Raw genomic sequence first — 17,411 nt, 5'->3', positions numbered from 1 at the left:
TAATACCCACAGAATATACTCCCAGCTACCCTTCCTACCTTTATCCACTTCTAAAACTCACAACTGGAAAAACTGAAATTACAGTGTGCACCAAGCAAAAGACAATAGCATTTTTTTAAAAATGCAGATATAAAAAATAAGGCCATTAAACCACTACCAAAGTTTCCCATTGGTTCTTGTTACAAAAAACTTCATGAATCAAAAAGTAACTCAAATATACAAAAATAAACAAAACTCATTATTTCTGAAGTGGTTAATTTACAATATACTTTTTAACAAGGCATTTTCCTAGTTGTGTCAAAAAGAAGGCTGAACAACTGTGGATTTTATATGTGTGATTATGTTACATTTTCACATTACTGATAATATTAACAAGTTTTAATATTGGGCATTTATTATAGTTTAAGCATTCATATTTTAAATTACAAAGTCTCATTAGTTAACTGTGGAAAATACAAGATCGCTTACTTCATTTTCAGTTCTTAAAAACAGATGGATGTGAGAAACAGAAAGACTGTAAGGGATGCTGTGGTAGGTGCCAGGCTCCCCCTTCCTGATGAGGCCCTCACTGCATTCTCCAAAGGAAGGCTTCTCACCCTACCTCACACCCACCCAAAATCATGTTCCCTCCCTGAAGATCATGGCAGTGGTGGCCCATATACAATGAATGATACATATATGAATATAAGAGCCTGATCCTCTTGCCTCAACTTGGAGCAATTCTGGAGGCACTTGACAGCTGCAGCTGCCTGTGGGATCTGCCCATGGCTCTAATGCAGTTTAATTTCCCCCAACTGCCCAGCCCTGCCTTCCATCCCCCTCACAGGTGTTGTCCAAGACACCCTGGCACACAAATCTGAGTTTCAGAGTGGGCTTCCTGAGCTACAATGAATATGTCTGTAAGGAGGTGTCACTTAAAGCTAGGCATCTAAAAGCATGGCCTAGAGAACAAGGTATTTGAGCTGAGGCCTTATTAGACTAGACAAAAAGCCCCTGAGCAAAGGAATTCAGGCAGAGCTTAGCCCCACCCTTATGCCATCTTATAGCTTATTTCCTAAAGAACAATTAAATGAAAAAGAGAAACTCTACCAGCCACATCTGCAGACAGTCATAAGTCAGGAAACTGTAGCAAAAAAAAAAAGTCCTAACAAGAAAGTTCCAGTGAATAAGTGAGCATTAAAAATATAAGCAGCTCTGGGGCACCTGGGTGGCTCAGTTGGTTAAGCAGCTGCCTTCGGCTCAGGTCATGATCCCAGGGTCCTGCGATCAAGTCCTACATCAGGCTCCTTGCTCAGCGGAGAGCCTGCTTCTCCCTCTCTTTCTGCCTGCCTCTCTGCCTACTTGTGCTCTCTCTCTGTCTGTCAAATAAATAAATAATATCTTTTAAAATATATATATATATATAAGCAGCTCTTTTTCATCTGGGATTCAAAATACAGTTCAGTATCCATATACATATAAATTAATGTCCTGAGCAATCATAAAAATCAAGTTACTTTTTGTCTGAAGTCATTATAAAACTTAGTAAAAACAATAACTGCACAAAACTTGATTTTCAAGAAAGAATATATTTCGTGTTACTTAATCCACTGAATATTTTCTAAGTTCTAAGGGTGTCTTACACACTACTAATGGGTCTTTTCCCCTGAAAGGAAAAAGATACTATGAATTATTAGTTGATATCAACTACAGGCAACATAAAAGAAATCTTTACTCCTTAATACTGATCTCTCCAAAATACTCAAATGATAACACAGTAAGCAGTAAAGTGATTTTTCTAGGACTAGAGGATCAAATGACTGATTTTCAAACTGTTTTCCATGCCTGCTCCTGCACCCCCCCCCCCCATCTTGGGCCCAGTGTTTCTTGATGAAAGTGCTTCAGGAAAGGAGTTACTGAGGAACAGTGTCCCACCAAACACATTTTAGCCAGGTCAGCTCCTCCTTTATTTTCAGTTTTATATACTGACCTTCTAAAGAAAATTTTCATTTACAGAAAGTCTGGAAACTTCTGTGCTTTCTTGAAGTGATTAGCATGGTTCCTGGCACATGTAAAAGGACTTCACTAAGGGGCACCTGGGTGACTCAGTCAGTTAAGCGTCTGACTCTTGATTTCAGCTCAGGTCATGATCTCAGGGTCCTGGGATTGAGCCCCACATCAGGCCCCACATTCAGGGGGAGTCTGCCTGAGATTTTCTCTCCTTCTGCCCCTCCCCACAGCATGCATGTGCTTGCTCTCTCTTTCTCTCTCTCTCTCTCAAATAAATAAATAAATCTTAAAAACAAAAAAAGGACTTCACTAAATGGAATAGAGTCACCAGAAACAAACAAAACATACTTCACCACCCTAGTCAAGCCCTATTCCTTGAAAAGTAAGCTTACAAAGAATGAATACATTTGAGATCTTAGAAGTAAGACATAAATCTATTTGCAAGCCCACCTGTAGATGTGCAATCACACACACACATACACAAAGCCATATTCCTATATGCTCAAATCAAAGAATAATTTTTGCAAAAAAATATTAATACGTATTTTCTATAAAGTGCTATCTAAACAGTAAGATTAAAAGTCTGAAAAGGAGGGAAGGAATTGGGGAAAAAGATAAGCTAGGCAAAGTAACTGGTAAATTATGACATTTGCCATGGTAATTTGCTAAACTAACAGCACTAATGTTTGTTTTCCATGAACTACAAAGTAAATAAATTTGCATTAACCTTCTGATTTTTCCCTAAGAGTTATGGATTTGATTCAGCAATTTCTTTTCATTTGAAGAGAGTTCTCTGGTTCTTAAGTGATGGTGGTGGCTTTAGTGAAAGAATAGCAACAAATAAGAGGCATCCTGGAGGAATTTACAAGCTCCTGCTATGCTTTCCAGGGGTATCAAGAGTACTAAATATAAGTTTAGAGTTCCTGTATGAGAACCCATGCTTACCAGTCAGTTAGTAAAAAGGCATTACATCACATCACTTCAGGGAAAAGAGTGAGATTTGCTTTGAAAATCGCAAACACTAGACCTCACTGATGCTTCTTTTAGGGAACTCTGCTGAGCAGGGGTCTATGAGACTCAGTGGACTGCAAGCATGGGGATGGGTGCCAGTGCAGTGGTGTTTATTCCCAAGTCAGGCTCAGGTCTAAGTAAACTATGATCCACTCTATCAATAAAAATTTTTGTTCCTGCTTATCACTGTACTCTATTCTTCCTACAAATGTAACCAATAGCTGACTAGAAAATGAATACCATACTTTTTAACTATCTTTCCAATTTCTTAAACCTTTTGTAGTAATATCTTAAAAACTATACATACATATGCCTAAAAATAATCAGAATAACTTATGCAGTTAATTTCACTAATACTTGGTTAAAGTATTTATACAAATCTATTTTTCCTATTTAGAGGGTAATTTTCTCTAGGAATAGTATTTAAACCAGAAACAAACTACTTAATTCCAAGAGTATTTTTTCTATATAAACCATCAAAAGGATACAGCTTTCATCATTATCTAATTAGTCTTAATATCTGCAATTAGAATATATTAATGAGTCTAAACTTACTACATAGACAAGTAGGAGTTGGTACCATGGGTTGTTAATTCAATATATCATTAAATATTATCAAGCTATCTAATTCCTAAAGCAATATTCTAACCTCAATAAGAAATTCCTCAGTAAGACTGTTTATTTAACAAATATTGAGTACCTACTGTGTGCTGCAATCATGCCAGATACTGTGCCAGGCATGGGAGATGTGCTAGTGAACTAGACTAACAGGGTCCCCAGCTCTAGGAGCTCACACTTTGATGAAGATATATATTAAACATGCATGGGTCAATTTGACTCCAACTTGTTTGTTCTTTTAAAGAGACTTGAATTCTAAAAGTCAACAATAATTGAATACTTACTTATTAGTAAACAGCTTCTCCTCTACCCAGGAAGAAAGGAAGAGGAAAAAGAGCAAGGGGTGAGATGGAGGGGAGTGAATGGAGAGAGGGAAACTTGCAGAGAAAGGCTGAGACAAATACCCAATAGGAGCATCTGATCTCTGGATTGAGCCATGCTTCTAGCTTATCCCAACCATATACACTAGCAGATGTCCTTTTGCTTAAACTGGGTTTCTGTCATTTAGAACGAAGAATCCTTATTAATACAAGATCTATGAGGTCTTATATATAAGACATGCAATATATATTTGTTAACTGAAATATATGAAATATTATTGATTGAGCACTTACGATGTATCAGGAGCTGTGGCACATGCTTTGTACACTGTATTTTATTTCATCCACACAAGTACCTTAGAACCATCTGAGTGTTTTAGGAGAGGAAATTGAGGCATGGAGGTTATATAATAATTGCCCAGGTCACATGCTCAGTAAAAATAATGCCAGAACTCAAAACACAAGACTCAGGTACAAAAAACCCATGCTCTTAAATACCACACAACACTGAACAAATGATCTAATGAGAAAGCATCAAACTAAGTTTAAACTATCTATCCTGAATAATCTGACACTTCTTAATGCTACATGGTACTTTTACAAAATCTCACAGTTGAATAAAATTTAACCAAGTCCAAAATACTACAGCCCATTCTTAATTTTTCCAAAAACATCCAGGAGAAACTTCTTGCCTGATTTTAGACCTTTTCATAGCTTAAGACATGTCCTCTCAAATCTTACCTTTCTCCTTCTCTAGAGAGTAAATCTGAAGTCTCTTATTCACTGTGTCTGGACACAGTCTCAGGAAGAAGGATTCGAGGCACCATCCAAATTCTATATCCCTCAGCAATTAACCACTATCACATATGACACTTGAAAGGGAGAATTATATTTTATTTATCCTTGAAATCCCTACTCTATTATATACAGATACATCATACCAAGTTCAAGCTTAGTCATTACTATGACCAAAAAATGATGTATTTTCATAAGGTTATTAAAATAATAGTAATTGAAAATATTTGTATAGTACTTTACAGTTTACAAAGCACTTTTATACAAAGTATATCCCTGGACCCTCCTAGCAATCCTATAAGGAGACAGAGAATAAATCACACCTCCATTCAGCAGTTAAAGAAACTCATGATGAAAGAAGTACAATTATTTGCCCTAAGTCATACAGCTGGTAAGTGACAGACTAAGATTTTAAAACAGGTCTTCTGGCTCCAAAGTCAATGTTCATTCCAAGAAAATAAATACTTTACCACTGACTGCTAAAGCAGTTTTCTATGTGCTTATTTAAAGCATTCTTTCTCCTCTAAACCTTTATGCCAGAAACGTTTAAATAAATCATTACCTCCTCTAAAGTCTCTTCAGTACAACCCTGTGTTCATGAACACTTACTCAGCAAAATCTGCCACCCTTAGCGCCCAGGAAAGTGTGTCTCAAGTCTTCTACCTGGAGCTGTGCATCTGCAGCTACTCAGAAATCCCAGAAAAATGAGTGTTCTTAATGAGTGTTCTTTTGTCTTTAGACAAAAATCTTTATATAATGTTCTATATATTTCCTTGTCTGCCCTTAAACAGATTGTTCTAAAACAACACTCTCCTGATTCAAACAAGAATTATGTACAGAGCCTCAGTCCTCTAGCCAGGCCCTGTGTTAAGTGCTGATGATTCAAAGGCAAAGAGACACAGACCCCAACTTCAAGGAAGACACAGGAAAGGGTGAGGAGGTAGCCAGAAGCACCTGAAAGGTGCAAAACAGGTGTCTAAGGTAGGGGGAGCACATGCTCCAGAAAGCCTTCGGGCAAAAAATAAGGGATACACAGGCAGAGAACAGCAGAGAGCACCATAGACATGGAATTAAGGAGGAAATCCTAGGCAGTTTTGCAATAATCATATCCAAAACTTGATGCCTAAGGGTAGAATTGAAGAAGAAGAAGTCGAAATTCAACACCAGCCTATAAGGCTAGAAGAAAAAGACACATTGCTAGGGTCAGAGATGTCAAGCACAGGTGAGGGCACCCCTGGAGAAAAGTAAAGGCAACTATCCCACATACAACTCAACAAGGAGAAGACAGCAGAAAAGGAAACCAGGGCACGTACGTGCATGCACACAGAGAACCTTATGTCACCTCTTCATCTTCTCATTTTCTAGATAGAGCAAGCCCTGAGTTGGGCTCCTTGCTCAGCGTGGAGTCGGCTGGGGATTATCTCCCTCTTCCTCTTCCTCCCCCTCTCCTCCCCTCCCCCCAACCACCTCTCTAAATAAATAAATCTTTCTAAACAAACAAACAAAGGAGTACATTTATTTGTCCAAAGCCACAAACGTTAGTAGCAGAATAAGGACTAGAGCCCAGATTGCTGGTTCCTTGAATCTAAGCTCTGCCAACAGACACTGCCTACCTTCTGGTATTTACATAAATTTGTATTGCTTCTTGGACCTTTCAAAGCTCACTTAAAATATACTATGATGAGTACTAAAATGAATTTTAATGATAATAGAATTTACCTCAAAATTATTTATGCTGAACTAATATAATCTTTCATAAATCTACTGGGAAATATCCTTAGAGTCATTTATATCATTCTTTTCCTATAGTAGTATACCTTAGAAAGTAGAATGTAGATTAGTGGTCATAACTCACTGCTGGGTTTTATTATTTTATCATTCTAAATAATGGTCAAGGTTAAAGATAATAGTGATATTATAAATCTACCATTAATGCATATAATGAAGTCTGTATGTCTATAATAACTAATGGAGTAATTAACTACAGAAAATATAGATGCTAGCAGAAAAATTCTTTGAAAATGGGCATAATTATTCTCACTCATGAACAGCAGTACTCTCTCACAAAGACACAAGACTCAGAATCAGTCTTCTCCCTGACCAGAATACTCTCCCCTAAGTGATCTTTAGGAGATAACATAATTCTGTTATGGAAGTACGGGGGGGGGGGGGGAGGATCATCTTTCTTGATAAGAAAGCAGAGATAATCATCTAAACTCCTCTAATAGGGGGGATCGTGGGGGGGGGGATAAAATAAATTCCTCTAATACTATAATCTCAAATTATTGTCCTGGGCATTCTCATTAGCTGACTTCTAAAACAAATCCAGAAAAGTTTTGTTACTAACTTTTCAGATTTCTTAAGAAAAATATAGTATATAGTTGCCTATTATACACTAGATTTTACCAACATGTTGAATTTACCCATTTCATTTAATTTTGTTCACACTGAAAGTGAATGTCAGAAAGAGCATGGAGGTAATTATGCAGCTGAGAAACTGCCCAGGTGCCTATAGATTGCTTAAAATATTTCTCTAAGTCTCTCAAAGTTAAGTCCCAAAAGTACTAAGGAATGACATTCTTTCCAACAGATGTTACAGTGGTGCTGAAGAAGTATGACAAACAGAGACCCACAGGGCCTAAAGCATGTGCTCAAAACTGGCCCTCAGTAAACACTTACGTAATGAATAGTCCCATCATACCATTCTGTCACAAAAGCCTTTCTGGGTCCTAGACTACCTACTAAAAATGTTTAATTTTTATTTATTCCATTTAGAGAGCAGAATACTAAGAATTTATCAAATGAAATGTGCAAGTAAAACACCTTTAAAATAAGTTGAACAGCTTCCCCCTAACTTTTTTAGATCACAAAACTCCATAAAAAATCAGAACTACCTGGATTTTTCTTATATGCCGTAAGAACTTTGCTCTTCCACCTAAACCTTGCCTTCCAACTAAATGTCATTTTTGATCATTAGGAACTTTTGCTATATCTGAATTTTTTGGAGAAAATTTACAATTTCACATCTCAACACATGATAAAACTTCAAGGGCAAGCAATAATGGCAAAATGGAGGTGGAGATTATCCCCAAATTACTGCATCTCAACACCTAATCAGCAGGGGAACTTAGAAAGAGGCCACTATCTTTAACTTGGAGGCAAGAAGGCTACAGGGCTGACACAAGCACCTGAAGAGCATCCTATCATGTTCACATCCATCTGAAACATCATCTTTCCTGGATTGGTCAAGGTCATGCTTCATATGCTTCTGTCTGTTTTCCTGCATGTACGTGTATTATAGAAAATAGAATTGATACTTAAATTTCCCTAAGACTAAAACCCACAAAAACAAATTCAAAACATGAAACTGGCTAACCACAAAGGATCCCAGGGTGACTGACAAACTAACAACTACATATGTGTACTAACAAGTACATAAGAATGTACTACATGATGTATTTTACAAAGCAGCACATTGTTAAGTCATTGCTCAGAAAGATGAGGAAAGAGGCTCACAAACACAGGAAATTGCAAGTTAAGAACACATATTAACAATAACATTCTTTTCCCCATGCCCATCACCCAGAGAGCAGTAACAGGCCTCCTGATTCATCCCTCCTCTCCTACTCTTGTCATTTATTTAGAAGAGGCTGGACCAGAAGATCATTATTATTACCTAATACTCAACATCAATGAAGTCAACTTTCACTCTTAACTATTTCCAGCACACCTTCCAACAAATGCTTCGAAAAGTAAAAATGCCTAACAAATTCCTCAAGACTACAATACCTATCAATCCATGCCCCACAAAATGGTCTGCAAGCCACATTAGATATACCAGTCACCACTAACTTTATGGTTTTCAGCAAAACCATGCGCAGAACGGAAGACAATCAATTATTATACTCAAAAACTTTCAATTCATATAAATCTGAATTCACCAGATAAGGGAAGAAAATCCTCTTCAGTAGGTTCATATTGCCCAAATTTCAGAACTCCTAAGCAAATGAATATTAAACATGTAACTTGCCAAGACTTGGGCTCTCCAAAGTGGAGATAATTAATGCTGTAGAGGTCCATATCCTCGGTGTGCCATGCGAATGTGGTTTTCCACATGCCAAAATAGAGATAAGGGGTATTTACACCCTCTATAGAAATACCGCACTCTTCCTCAACCACATCCAAGACTGTATTTAGGCGAGCTATGTTCCATTCATCCACACCCTGGAACCAGGAGAGAGAGAAAGAAAAATCAAACATTAATAAACTAATAAAAATAACATTTACTAATCAAACTGTCATGTGCCAAAATTATCACACTGTGTATTTTAATTCACTGAGAAATGAAAAATAAAGCAATCATCATTCAGGTGATATATCAATTATTAATTATCCAAGATTACTACTGGCATAATGTAGTTCTGTATGAACATTAGTATGAAAGTATAGCAAAAAACTTCCTGATTCCAAATGGAAGTGTAAGTTAAAGCCCCACCCCTCAGTGGTTGTTAGCAAAAAATCATTGATTCAAAGAATATGATTTGAAGTGTGCTTTCCATTTTTGGCACACACACCTTCTATTTGAGGGGGGAGGTAGTTTTTTGCTTTTTAGTTTATTTATTTGTACATTAGTTTAGAAGTCATGTTCAAGGTTGGACATTATCTCAAGATACCAATGGCAAAATATATCTTCTGTGCTCCCACTCTCATCCCTATCCATTTCAATTTTAGCATGTGATACACCATTTCCTAAAAATCCCACCTCTAATTATGGGGAAAACTCTTAACACTCTTCTAAACCACAGATCATTGTGCTTTTACTAAATATTCCTTCAACTAAATATTAATGTCTTATGTTGATGAGAAGTTTTAAACACAGAATAATTGATAAAAATATTTATCCAAACTTCAATAAAATTGCTGGGAAAATCTAGTTTTATAGCAATAATGATGATGATAGAGAGAAAAGGAGGGAGTCACTGATATTAGAGCTATGGTGATAGGAAAAGATTCTGGTTTTATTAGAACTACCAATTATTCAATTATAACTCACAACTGCTTAAGATCTTTACAAACTGTGTATTTTTCCTACATGCCTTTCTCAAAATGAAACATAAACTTTAGAGATCGGGCCCATTCTATGCAATCATGAGGAAACTGCAATGCCTTTAAATCCATTTCAATCTCCTCGTGATGCTATTAAAGAAGGCCATTAAACGTGTTCCTCTATACCGATAAGGCCTTCTCCAATGACTATGCCTATGACCACACAGACAACCACATCTAGCATTTCCCTTATACACTAAAAACTTCCAGGGTTGTTCTGTTTTCATTTTGGTCTCTAGACAATTCTCTAATCAGTGTACAAATCTCACTTCCTCAAGCTTTGGGTTAGGAAAATTATTGATGCAGCAGTTACTGAAGCTCTGCCTCAGGTAACATAATTAAAAGTCCCAGAGGAAATAATTTAATTCCCAAACTCCCCCGAGCAGCCACTCTATCTATAACTTAAACCCCACAGTGGGAAGTTTGCAATTTGGAAATTGGTCAAAGTATCTTTTTAGAGAAGATCCTAGGTTCCAACTTATGAGACCTCATAAAAAATTAAATCAAATCCTATAAAATGTTTTATCTCACTCTACTTATAGTGATGCAGTCTCTTAACTCTAGTCCAATCAGACCTCGGTCCAATCACTCTAATAATAGAGTTCTATTTGAAAGTCATTACTGACGTGATGAATCTAAAGTAATAAATGAGCACCATATTATAGGAATCATTTTAAACTGAATGAGCTTGAGAATTTAAGAACAAACTATCCCCCTGAAATTCCTACATTTGGAGAATTCTTATCTTTATTCCTGACTGACATTACCTTTCAGAAATAACTGAGGCTGAATCCCTTGACATCTCTTGACCTGCAGCTCTAAGAGGAAGAAGGTAGAGAAGAAAGAGTACTGAGAGAAGACCCAGATTATAGCCCCAGCTCTGCCATTGACCAGGGCAAAAATCACTGAGACTTTCTGAGCTTCCAGTCTTTCTTCATGAAAACATGAGAGCTACAGCATCTTCCTAGAGTTGCTTCAGAGTACTGAATAGACTAACAGATACAAAATCTTTGGAAAATAATGCCTACTATTTCTCAGAATCTATGAAATAAACATCTCCACTATTCTCTAATAAATCTTACTGGAAAGCCTCCCCAAACAACGAGGTAAGTGATAATAAAGTCCTGTGAAATTCACTACTGGTTCTTTCCATTAGTGGGCAAGTAACATACTTACAGTACTTTCTTCTGGGCAGAGCCACAGCCGCCATGATGCTGAAACTTAGTTTCTTTTACTCAAATAAAAAGTCGTATATTTCAACTAAAGAGGTTATATTAAGAGTAACTGGCATAACAGAGACTAAAAATAAATCTTACTGTTTCAAAATTCCTTCTCCAATTTGTGTTCTCTACTATTGACTGAACTCCCTAACTGCTACCAAGGACAGGCTCTGCTCAAACACTGAAGAGTCCAGGTCGCCCTCACAGATTTAGACAAGGAGTACACCTAGTCTGTCATTTAGACAGTGTTATACCGTACCCTACATACCATTACACTACACATACATTCATATTATACCTATTCAAAACAATCCTGTAAAATAGGTAACATTATACACAAATGAGCAAATGGAAAAACTAATACTCCTAGCTAGTAGTAGGTGGCAAAGATAAACCTAAATCTGATTCCTGAACCTAAACTCAATGCTTCCAGTTCTGATCATCTTAAAATAAAATGTATCATCCTCTTCTCTCAGCCTCCTCAACAAAGATACAAGGAGCTAAAATTTAAGACAGGCAAACCCATAAAGTTCCCACATTCTTCCCACCCACAGGTACAACCATCCTACACAAACACTGGCAAAGTTTAAAATGCAAGCCTGCTTTACTTTTGTGGGGGTGGTAACAGAACTCATTTAGTGTAAAAGCAGACTCCAAAAAGACCCTAGCTACAAACAAGCCCCACATGACAGGTCAGAATTTGTCAAACTATTCAAAGCTTACAGCCATTGAATATTAGCAGAAAGTCTGCACACCAGTCCAAGTTCATAGACAAATGCCTCTTCCCAGATTCCATCCCCTCAAATAAAGCTCTCCCACACATCTTTCAGCAGATGCTTGAGCAATATTTATAATTCACCTGACTTTCACTGGGCAAACATTACCTGCCAGGTCCCACTCCCTTCACTCCAATCACCTATTTGGCATTCTGGGCCTGTCCTGCTCCATTTGTCTATTTACCTTGTATCTGTCAGGTTTTCTGAAATAATTCACAATTGGCCCATGATTTGTGCACATATGCATAACTGAGAAGTTTTGAAGGATTCTTCCTTTCAATTTCTGTATCTTCCACCTATCAGGAATCAGATGGCAGTTTGAAAGAACTCTTAAATCTTCATTACCATAACCAGAGCCAGGAGCTGCTTGAAGACCAGGCTTTGGATTTCACGGAGGGAGTAACATCAGAACAGGAACAATGCATTTATACAACTCCACAGAGAGACAGTACCAAGTTTGAGTTCCTGGCCCTTGCACTCTGGGCCTGTGTCCCTGAAATAGGCCATAGCCAGCAATAAGCACCCTCTCCTCAGTACTGTGCACATCTGTGACTCACCCTACAGTGACTGCACTCAGTCACTGGAAGATTGAAGGATGACATAGCAATAACATGTCATGTTAGAAACCTCACCAATAATGAGCCATTCCCACCTAACACAGAGAAATAATGCAAAACTCATAGTAAACCAATTTTTCCCAAAATATTTCCAGTGGGGCATTAGTCCTACCAGAGGCTATGGTCAAACTTTGGCTTCTTTTTCTCCTCCTCTTAGAGTCACAGAGCTGATAGGTACTCCAAAGGATGTGAGAGGCCCTTTATAAGAAAGTCTGTTTAACTCTGCTTAACTCCAAATTTACCAAATATTACTTAACCATGGAATCTTGTTTATATAATATATTAACATTCCATAAAATCATGCTGTGTGGGACAGCACATTCGGGGAAGGATTATAGTAAACTTCTCCTTAAATGCCTCAGCCTAAATAACTCAGTAGAAAGAGAGAAAATAATTTGAGCCACAGCTGTGATGGCATTTCAGAACCCAGGGTATGTGGTGGGGTGGGGTGGAATATGGTCACATCTACTGTCATAATACATATATGTAATTTGTGCCATCTAAAAACACATAGAGAGGGCCACCTGGGTGGCTCAGTCATTAAACGTCTGCCTTCGGCTCAGGTCATGATTGCAGGGCCCTGGGATAGAGCCCCACATCGGATTCTCTGCTTGGCGGGAAGCCTGCTTCTCCCTCTACCACTCCCCCTGCTTGTGTTCCTCTCTCGCTGTGTCTCTCTCTGTCAAATAAATAAATAAAATCTTTTAAAAAATTAAATTAAATTAAAATAAAAACACATAGTGTAAATTTAATGCAATTAAAATCTTCCCAAAAAGGTATTTCTAAACGAAGATAGACTAAGAGATTAAAACTAGGAAGAAAAGATAGAAGACATAATCAAACTTTTAAAACTACCAAATATACTGATGACCAGTGAATGGGCTTAAAAAAAAAAAAAAGTACATAGAAATGAAGGCACAGGGCACCTGGGTGGCTCAGTCGGTTAAGCATCTGCCTTCAGCTCAGTTCATAATCTCAGGGTCCTGAGATCAAGCCCTGCAACCAGCTCTCTGCTGAACAAGGAGTCTGCTTCTCCTTCTCCCTCTGTCCACCCCCGCCCCCCCCACCCTCACTTGTGGTGTCTCTCTTCCTCTCTCAAATAAATAAAATCTTTTCTTTTAATTTTTATTTATTTTTGAGAGAGAAAGAGGGAGCACAAATGGAGGGAAGGGCAGAGGGAGAAGCAGGCTCCCCGCTGATCAGGGAGCCCAATGCAGGACAACCTGAGCCAAAGGCAGATGCTTAACTGACTGAGCCACCCAGGCACCCCTGAAACAAATAAAATCTTTGAGAAAAAAATGAAGGCACATCCACCAAAGCCTACATAAAGGTTATTCTAAGACAAAAAACAAATTAGTAAACTTATGAAAATCAAGGTTAATACACACACTCTTTTTCTGCCCTCACCCAGCAAATAGCAAAATGGAATGAAGAATTTCTTTCTCAAAGAATGACACAATCTCAGAAAAGCAACATGCTGTACAGGAATCAAAAGCTCTCTGATCAAATACTGGCTCCAGCACTTACCAGAGTTCCAGGATCAATGGTCATTTGTGGCAAAGCAGTGACCAGAGTTCAAGTCTGCCAACTGGGCCCTGACAAGACTGTGACCACTTTGAAACAGCTATAGTAAAGGTCCAGTCTCTAACTGGAACTACTTTCAAAAATTATATCCTTGCCAGCAGAAGTGGGGTCCTAAGGCTTCCCAAGAAAACTTAAATCCAGACCTGCCTACCTCATAGGACAACTGTAAAGATAAGATTACAAAACACATAGGAAAATATTTTTCAAAATTTCCTTTCTAACTAAATTTTTCTTTCAAAAACATGGGACGAGGTTTCAGGACCACTTGTTTGAGTGGTATTCCCTGGGGTTCAGGGCCCACCTCACCGCAAAGAGAATTGTCAGCAGCATGTTCCAAAGAGCACAGCAGAAAGTGAAGAGCTGGGCGACAAAGCAGGAGTTACAAATCCATGTACCCAAAGAGCCCAGCCGTAACATCAGTGAGTGAAGCAGCCAAGTGTAAGTCAAAGGGGGAGTCGGGGAGACCATCCGGAGACCCTACTCCCCTCCCAAATGGGGAGACCCTATCCATCTGGAGACATCTACTATCCTGTCTAACAAGGACAGCCATTACTCAGCTCCTGTCTATTGCTATCACTAGAAATACTGCCAGATCTTCTAATCTTTTAAGGGAAGCCCCAAATCCAAATTTTAATGTGATATTAACTAACTTTTAAAACCATGTGGATCAAATAAAATACATCTGTGGCCACTTCTGCAAAAAGGTAGCAGACATTAAAGAGTTCACATTTAAAAGTGATGAAAAATAAATATTAAGTGCTCAAGAGAATATATGTCAGGATTAGGATCCTTTTGGAGGTGACAGAAATGTTCTAAGACTGGAATCAAAGTGATGGTTACACAAAAATTATTGAATTATACACTTAAAATAGGCAAATTTTGTGGTATATAAATTATACCCCACCAAAAGTGCTCAACATCGCTCGGCATCAGGGAAATCCAAATCAAAACCTCAATGAGATACCACCTCACACCAGTCAGAATAGCTAAAATTAACAAGTCAGGAAACGACAGATGTTGGCGGGGATGCGGAGAAAGGGGAACCCTCCTACACTGTTGCTGGGAATGCAAGCTGCTGCAGCCACTCTGGAAAACAGTATGGAGGTTCCTCAAAAAGTTGAAAATAGAGCTACCATACAACCCAGCAACTGCACTACTGGGTATTTACCCCAAAGATACAAATGTAAGGATCCGAAGGGGTACATGCACCCTGATGTTTATAGCAGCAATGTCCACAATAGCCAAACTATGGAAAGAGCCCAGATGTCCATCAACAGTTAAATGGATAAGGAAGATGTGGTATATATATACAATGGAATATTATGCAGCCATCAAAAGGAATGAAATCTTGCCATTTGCAACAACATGGATGGGACTGGAGGGTATTATGCTGAGCGAATTAAGTCAATCAGAGAAAGACATGTATCACATGACCTCACTGATATGAGGAATTCTTAATCTCAGGAAACAAACTGAGGGTTGCTGGAGTGGTGGGGGGTGGGAGGCATGGGGTGGCTGGGTGATAGACATTGGGGAGGGTATGTGCTATGGTGAGTGCTGTGAATTGTGTAAGACTGTTGAATCATAGACCTGTACCTCTGAAACAAATAATACCTTATATGTTAAAAAAAAGAAGATAGTAGGAAGGGTAAAATGAAGGGGGGGTAATCAGAGGGGGAGACGAACCATGAGAGACTATGGACTCTGAGAAACAAACTGAGGGTTCTAGACGGGAGGGGGTGGGGGGATGGGTTAGCCTGGTGATGGGTATTAAAGAGGGCACGTTCTGCATGGAGCACTGGGTGTTATACGCAAACAATGAATCATGGAACACTACATCAAAAACTAATGATGTAATGTATGGTGATTAACATAACATAATAAAATTAAAAACAAAAATTATACCCCACCAAAGCTGTCTTAAAAAAATGATTATACACTGCTGCAGGAACATAAATTGGTATAAATTCTTTGAAAAACAAGTCAACGGTATGTGATAAAGTTGAATACTCTATGAGCAGGCACTTCCATTCCTAGGTAACTGCTTTAGGGAAACCTTTGTACATGTGCACCAGGAACCATGCACAGGAATATGTTCATAGCAGCAATATTTATTTATATTTTTTATTTTAATTACAGTATGGTAAACAGTGTTATATTAGTTTCAGGTGTACAATACAGTAATTCAATAATTCCATACGTTGCTCAGTGTTCATCAAGGTAAGTGTATTCTTAGTCCCCTTCCACTATTTCACTCAGAAATATTTATTACTAAAAAAAGAAACAGAAAGAAAATGTCCCTTGGCAAGATAATAAAAAATAAAACATATATTCACCAAATGGAATATTATATAGTACTGAAAATGATTGGACACCAGTTCACACAGTAATATGAATAAACCTGGGAAGCCTATTGTTGGGTGAAAAAAAATCAAAGTCTCAAAAGGCTGTATAAAGTGATATTATGTATTATTAAGGTCAAAATAGGCCAAACTAAATACATTATTTAAAAATATATGCATCTCTGAGAAAACTGTTTTTAAAAGGCAAAAAATCAAACACAAAATTCAGGCCACCCCTGGGTGGTGGGGTAGGGTAGCAAGGAAGGGCTGTAGAAAGAGTAGTCCATGGGAAATATGTTAACATTCTAGCTGCTGAACTGCATAATGGGTTTGAGATATTCAGTGTATCACCGTGCTTTAAAACTTAAATACATTGCACATACATAATCAGATATTACATTCCAAAAATACGATAAAGAAAAAAATCACGATAAAGTAGGTATCTCCTGATTCACACTCCATAGCACCAGTTCTGTCTGGGCAGTGACAAGATGGTGGTCTATATCTTAAAAACAAAAGGGGTATTTTTTAAAGCAGTAACCCCTAAACAAACACCCTTCATGGTTCTGACAGTCTTTGACAGATGATTAGAGTATAGATTAGTATAAATTGCTGGGCTGGACTTTTATACATAAAGGACAACTGCAGAACAGAACGGAATTCCTCCCAATCCTCTTGGAATCACTGCTATCTCCTTACAGACTCAGGATCTTTGTCTTGTTTTGCTGTAATATTGCCACCAACAGCAGCTAATATTTATTCATTATATACTGTGGAGCAGGCCATGAGATGTTTCATTTGTCATGTCATTTTTATCCTATGAGGCAGATACTAAAAGCATCTATTATCAGTGCCATTTTATAGATGAGGAAAACTGCAGCAAAGAGAAATCAGATAACTTGCCCAACACCTTACAGCTCATAATCACGGAGCTGCATTCAAGAGCACGCTGGCTCAACTAGTCTGAAGCCGCATGGCCAAACAATGACCCAGAAAGTCAACTCTAAACTGCCTAGCTTTATATAATCAAGGA

The 17,411-nt window shown here is 38.0% G+C and overlaps 1 protein-coding gene across 14 annotated transcripts in view; it reads right to left on the bottom strand.

The window, feature by feature from the left end:
* Positions 1-17,411, bottom strand: part of KDM4C (lysine demethylase 4C) — a 459,189-nt gene that overhangs the window by 363,427 nt on the left and 78,351 nt on the right. For 12 of the 14 annotated variants that reach the window (XR_013443953.1, XR_013443954.1, XR_013443955.1 and 9 more), the window contains one exon: positions 8,764-8,957. The exons of the other annotated variants lie outside the window; for them this stretch is intronic. Coding sequence is in view for 9 of the 12 variants with exons in the window: in XM_078062213.1 (XP_077918339.1) it covers positions 8,764-8,957 (194 nt within the window). In the remaining 3 variants the exon portion in view is untranslated. The remainder of the gene's footprint in view (positions 1-8,763; positions 8,958-17,411) is intronic. 14 annotated transcript variants of the gene reach the window in all.

The sequence above is a fragment of the Halichoerus grypus genome, chromosome 14 (genome assembly GCF_964656455.1).
Source record: "Halichoerus grypus chromosome 14, mHalGry1.hap1.1, whole genome shotgun sequence".
Taxonomy (NCBI): Eukaryota; Metazoa; Chordata; class Mammalia; order Carnivora; family Phocidae; genus Halichoerus; species Halichoerus grypus.
This window is presented reverse-complemented; position numbering and strand designations above follow the sequence as displayed.